The sequence below is a fragment of the Aptenodytes forsteri genome, unplaced genomic scaffold (genome assembly GCF_000699145.1).
Source record: "Aptenodytes forsteri isolate BGI_AS27 unplaced genomic scaffold, ASM69914v1 Scaffold183, whole genome shotgun sequence".
Classification (NCBI taxonomy): Eukaryota; Metazoa; Chordata; class Aves; order Sphenisciformes; family Spheniscidae; genus Aptenodytes; species Aptenodytes forsteri.
Window position 1 is genome coordinate 3693137 of NW_008795918.1, and position 6570 is coordinate 3699706.

Genomic DNA, 6570 nt, shown 5'->3' on the forward strand with positions numbered 1-6570 from the left:
CCCAACCTACTCGCTGGTGGGGTGGTGTGAGAAGCAGAAAAGGCCTTGACTCTGTGTCAGCACTGCTCAGCAGTAACGAAAACATCCCTGTATTATCAACACTGTTTCCAGCACAAATCCAAAACATAGCCCCATACCAGCTACTATGAAGAAAATGAACTCTACCCCAGCCAAAACCAGCACATCTCTTTTCTGTATAATGAATAAATAATTCTTACAATTCTTTTCCATAGCCAGGTTAATGGTTGTCAAGTCTATTAACACGTACCTGACATTTATGCATCTTTTTTACAGTATGCTACTGCAGAAACTTACTAATATAAATCTTTAATTTTTGCTACTGTTTACATGAAAATTCTTCTTACTGTTTGAGGAGTCTAATGTTGTATAGCACTGGTGAATGAATACTACTTTTACTGTAGAGTGAATGTTAGGTTTTCACACATAACTGAAATTGTATATTATAGGGTTAACCTTTGGAAGCATAGATGTGTGGATAATACTTCAGCTTTGGAAACTGAATAGGTGACAAAGTCCAAAATTAAACAGATAAGGCAAAAATAATGCACTAGCTGAAGAACCTCAATGTACTTTCATTTGACTTTAAAAATTGGCATTGATTGTACTTCTGGAAGCAAACCTACTTATTGAAGTTAGAGGGTATATGCTGGGTTTATGATTGTATATGTAACTTTTTTTTAAGCAATTACTGTGTTAATAATCCAATCCCTCAGGCTAAACAGTTGACAAATGTTAATGAATTCAGCACTTCTACAGTACATCCTAACACTTCACTTTTATAAAGCTTTGATCAAAATTCTCTTTGTACTAATGGAAAGATGATTAGCATTTTAAAACTAAATAATGATAGCTTTTAATTTTGAAATGTGAGATAGAATCTACCTCAAATTGATGATACATATTATGCCTGTAGTTGAGAGTTTATGGCTAGATGAATTTTATATTAGGACCCCAGGAACCATATAAAATGCAACTCAAGCTTTTTATAACGACAGTTTTTTTAAAAAGCAGAATTAGAGAGCTATTCAAGGATAATTTGCAAACATACACAGTGACTGCTTATGCATTCCCGTCAATGAAGAAGGATTTTATCGTTGATGAAAGCTATGTGTGTTTGGTTGTTATTAGAGAACCACTCTTTAGTTATTCAGTCTTAAGTATTTCATGTCTCTTACACAGTAAGTCTGAAATGGGATATGCTGAAAATAATATGTGAATGAAACTTTGAAGTAATTAGGGAAAGAAATATATACTGTAGGTTTTGGCTGGGGTTTTCTCAAATCTTAAATTCCTGTTTTAAAATAAGAACAAGCAAAATTATTATGAGCAAATTACACAAACATTGTCTGTTTTAGAATGTGCTTAACATGTAAGTTTACTGTGTTCAGTTTACAGTTTGCAACTGCTGTATCACCTTGTATCATCTTACTCTTAAAATCACCTGGCCATATATCCCTTGGGTTTCCCTTTGGGTTCTCACAAGCAACTGAACCACCTAGCAATTTGGGAGCTCAGCAATTCTTTCAGTACACTTTGGATCCATTGGTGAACACTGTTACCTACAGTGAGATTGTCTTCTAATACTGCTGATGCTACTGCCTCATCTGACAGATGTTCAGATTTCAAATCCTGTTTGCTTCTCTAGACCTACTGTGTTACCAAATTTGTCCTTATCTGTGTTTATCAAATTATTCAAAAATACTTGTAACTTTACAAAGCCCGCATTTTAACTTTCTTAATGTCTGCTTAGGTATCACTGTCCTGGTGGATTACAAATGCATTTCCTGAATCTCAATGCATTTTACCCGTGAAAGCTTTCTTACTTTATGGGCAGGCTGGACAGGGTCCCCTCCAGATGACCCATTTTCCTAAATCATTCTACAAGGAGAAAAAAGCCATCCTCCTTCAGCTGGTGAATGGTCACTCCCAAGTCCAATTTGTGATCCATAACACAGAAGGAACCTCTGTAGCATCCCTTGTACAATCTCAGGCTACTGCCACACATGGTACATTTCTCTTTCAAAACTTTCACTCCTAAACTTCTGCTATCTTGCTTCCACAGTCTCAATTTTCAGTCCAAAGAACCTAAGGTGCTTGTGCTCCTTTACCTCCATATTTATTCCTTCTTCTAAAGGATCACATTTATTTGGGCACTTTTTACTGTGCAGAGATTCTGCAAGCAGGATCAGTCATGAGTTCTGAATACAGACTTATTTTTTCACTAATACACGTACATGATAGTTAGGACTAACACTACTAAGCTAATGATCAGTTCGCTCATAACTGCATCAAGAACAGTTTATAAGTTTGTGCTAGCCAGAAGGCTAGCACTGAGGTGGGGAAATGTTGGCCTCTGTTGTGTCTTGGAAAGGACTGGTTCTTGATCTTGCTGAGCTGCCAGATCCGACATCAGTTGCCAAAAAAATAAAAACCAGTCTCTGCTTTTTTCTTCTTTCCAAAGTTCCATAACTACTTGTGAGTTACTATTCCCAAGCAACCAACTTCCCTTTCTGCTTTGTTTTCACTTTTTATATCTTACATAGTTTTGCTTATCTAGTCTTTCACAGCTTAAAAAAAAAAAAAAATTCAGTAACGATAATCCAGAGTCGCACAGCTGCGCTTCACAGAACTGCATCTGAGTCACAGATAGCTGAACCCTTGAATTAAGGGTTACATGTGTGTTATTGTGTGTTGTTATATTTACACATGTATAAATAGGCCTTACAACTACGCTTAGTCCTTAATAAGAAGTTTGTGGAATAGAGATTTTAACAGAGAATATAAAAGCTTTTTCTCTCTTAAACTGAGAAACTGTTTTAAAATTACTCTCTTGAAAGAAGATCAAGGTTTATAATGTGTTACACAGTTTTGCCTGCCAGCAGTTTTGAAACTAATAAGCCTGCAATAACTTGGATTACATTGAACTAAGTTTGTCTGAGCATTGTCTTTTACAACTTATACTCTTACCTACAACCACTTGCTCTGTACCTTTTTCTAATTCAAGGCTTATCACTTTCTGTTGACAATTTATGGAAACCTTTCATAAAACACGACTCTTTCTAAGAAAAGATATCATTGAAGATCACACAAAAATGAGATTTTTTACTTAATTGCATACATTTCATCTTAGTATTTTTAAGGAAAAGAAGAATACAATGCAGACACATTTACATTGCAAGTTTTATCTGTGAATCAGAATTTTTGAAGAGAGACAGGTTCAATTTTAAAAAAATTATTAATGATAAATAATGTGCCAGTGTCATTGTGCGTAAGCTAACTTGTAATAATGATAGAGGCCATAGAAGTAGTCTGAAAGATTTCTTTTTATGCTGAATCTGGAAAAAAAGGTATTGCTGCTTTTTTCCTTCCAGTAGTAAACTATTTTTTATCTCCTAACCAACTGGGATCTGACTGGGCCCCTTGATCCAAATTTTTATTACTACGTTTATTTTGGAATTCTCACTTCTGCCTGCTTAGATGGTTTCTAATTTAGGTGATTATTGCTGTAATTGTAATTGACCATTAAAAGGTGTCACTAGTCTTAGATATCTTGGTAATGTAACTACATGTACTAGAGAATACTGTATCAAATCTTTGAAGTAGTTACTAAGTCTGCCAAAAATAAAATCCGGAAGTTCTTTGTGTCTATTAAGGATTAGGGATTAAAAGGTAGATAACCTTGAATCTGCTTATATATTTCCCTTTATATTAACTCTAAAGTGTCTCTTTAGTGGAAAATTCCATCCGTTTTCACTTGAAAATGCTCACTTATGCATATGACTGTACTAAAACTGTTCAAAATTTCAAAACTTAGAGTAAATTTTTTATTTTGAAAGTGTTCTAAAATTAAATGCGCTTGAACTTTCTAGGAAGTAAGAAGTCTTATTCGAAGTACTTTATTTGAAAGAGGAAAATTATTTTTTGTAAAGAAAGAACTTCAAGATTCATCTATCTCCTGTTAAATTAATCAAGGATTATACCTGAGTATGTGCCTACTGCAATTTCATACTGATGCATTTTTGTTTTAATGACAAAAGGTTCTAAAATTAAATGCGCTTGAACTTTCTAGGAAGTAAGAAGTCTTATTCGAAGTACTTTATTTGAAAGAGGAAAATTATTTTTTGTAAAGAAAGAACTTCAAGATTCATCTATCTCCTGTTAAATTAATCAAGGATTATACCTGAGTATGTGCCTACTGCAATTTCATACTGATGCATTTTTGTTTTAATGACAAAAGGGAATAAATTGCCTTAAGAAGTACTTTGTGGTAAACCTTTGAAGAGCTTATATTTCAATTTTGAAAGTTTGTATTTTTCCCTTCAGTAATGCAAGAAGATGGCCGCTGATGATAGATCCTCAGGGTCAAGCAAATAAATGGATAAAGAACATGGAAAAAGCCAATAGTTTGCATATAATCAAACTCAGCGACCCTCAATTTGTTACAACACTGGAAAATTGCATTCAGTTTGGCAGTCCTGGTAGGTTAATGACTAATGGAAGTGTAAATTACAGAAGAACCTGGAGGGGGCACAATTAGCTAAAAAATGAAACTCCAGTGAGTATCGAATGTTCTCACAGTTAAGGAAAGCGGAGAAATTTTTTTCTCGTTTTGAATCAAATTAGTACTATAGTAAGTCCTCACCCCAGGTTATAAGATACTTCTTAGCACAATATAATTATAATACTCAGTTTAATTTGTATCTTCTAATTGCTTTGAGATTTGCCATTTCTTTGTTTTCATGTTACAATAATTTTATTTCTAAAAAGTAACATTGTTTTTATTTGGCTTTTCAAGAGTATAAATACCAGATTGCTAGGCTGTGATCATTAATGATTCTTGTATTCTCTGTAGTGTCTTTATTGCAAGTAGTCTTACTACCCTCAAATAGAAATAAATTAATGAAACACATAGTTACAACTCCAGCTGTTTTTCAATGGCTAACTGAACTACAAGTAAAGAAATGGATTGTTTATTCTCCATTACTTCTTTCTTGATTTTGACAATCTCATATACTTAACAGTGAAAATTGAAGCAGTCTTAGTTACCCAAAATTATTTCTGTGGCATGTGGCATTTAATTTGTTATTTCCCTTTTTAAAAATGGTAGCCTTAAACTGCTGTTCTAAGCTATTGGCAGCAGTAATAGTGATAGCATTTTAGTTGCTTTTTTTGCAAATTGATATAATATTAGAAAAAGAAATTAAAGGTACATTTCTTTGATTCATTTTTCAATCAGCTGAATACTCTAAGAAACATTAACCTTATCTCTAGATATTGCTCGATTAGTATTGTTATTGTTTGCACACTGTAAACACACATTATACATGTTTTGTAAACAACAGTCAATCAGTAATATAAATACCAAGGAAGTCCTACTAATTCTTATGTTATTTTGAAGTGCTACTGGAGAATGTTGGAGAAGAACTTGATCCTATCCTAGAGCCGCTTTTGCTCAAACAGACATTTAAGCAGTCAGGGAGTATTTGCATTTGCCTTGGAGACTCCACTATCGAGTATGCTCCTGAATTCCGCTTTTATATTACAACTAAGCTGAGAAATCCACATTATCTTCCTGAAACATCTGTTAAGGTGAGAATTTTGAAAGTGAACGTGCAACTCTGTTTTAATTTTAAAATGATTCCTTGGCTAAAACCGGGGAAGAATTTCTGGCATTCGTTTATTCCTCCTCCCCTGCCAACATTGGGATTTTTTTACACTGCTGGAAGACTGGTATCATCTTAGAAGTGTTGACATTTCTCATATCTAATACTTCACCTTGCAATATTGTCATTCTTTTATACTGTCAGGAATTTAATTAATTAATTAATTTTATCACCTTTCCCAGTCTGTATCTCCTGATGCTATTTAGTCACCTTTTATTATAAAAGTATTTACAAGGACTTAATATAAAAGTCACCTCACATGCAAACTCTACTTTAGGCTTTCATATTCACGATTTTTATCTGTAGTATAGTTAGGGACAGGAGTCTGAGCAATTCCTGGCATTGTGCCTTTTTTATAACAGATAGAAAATGTATTTACAGATTCAAATATTTGATAACTATAGCTGTTCTTATTTTTCTATGTTAGGACAAAAAAAGGTGGTTTCCTTCTTTAAAGAATAAAATTGGTGTTTTAGTCTTTTTGAAGTTGCTTGGGAGATATATTCCCCCTTTTATTTATTATTACTTTTGAAGAACTGTTTATAGAAAAGTATTGCAAATTTACACTTTGGTTAAACATAGACTATACTGAAACACAAAACCTTGAAATCAAAAGTTTTTAAACTATTATGGTATTCAGTAAAATGGAACAGTAAGTTGTTTTAACAATGAAGGAGTTCTGATGCAGGAAAAATGGACAAAAATTAATGAAAGGGAAAAACTTCTGTTCACTTCAATGCACATCAAATCACCTAGGCATTGATCTTTTATCAAAGAAGGTAATTAGCTGCATGTTCAGAAAAAAAGATGAAGTATGAAAGGAAGAGAACATCCAAAAGATTTACTCTTAGAGTACATATACATTTAAAAGTTATATGAAGTTTAT

The 6570-nt window shown here is 33.3% G+C and overlaps 1 protein-coding gene across 1 annotated transcript in view; it reads left to right on the forward strand.

The window, feature by feature from the left end:
* DNAH7 (dynein axonemal heavy chain 7) overlaps positions 1-6570 on the forward strand; it is a 144438-nt gene that overhangs the window by 96013 nt on the left and 41855 nt on the right. The window contains 2 exon segments of the mRNA XM_019473492.1: positions 4345-4499; positions 5420-5610. Of these exon segments, the coding sequence (XP_019329037.1) occupies positions 4345-4499; positions 5420-5610 (346 nt within the window).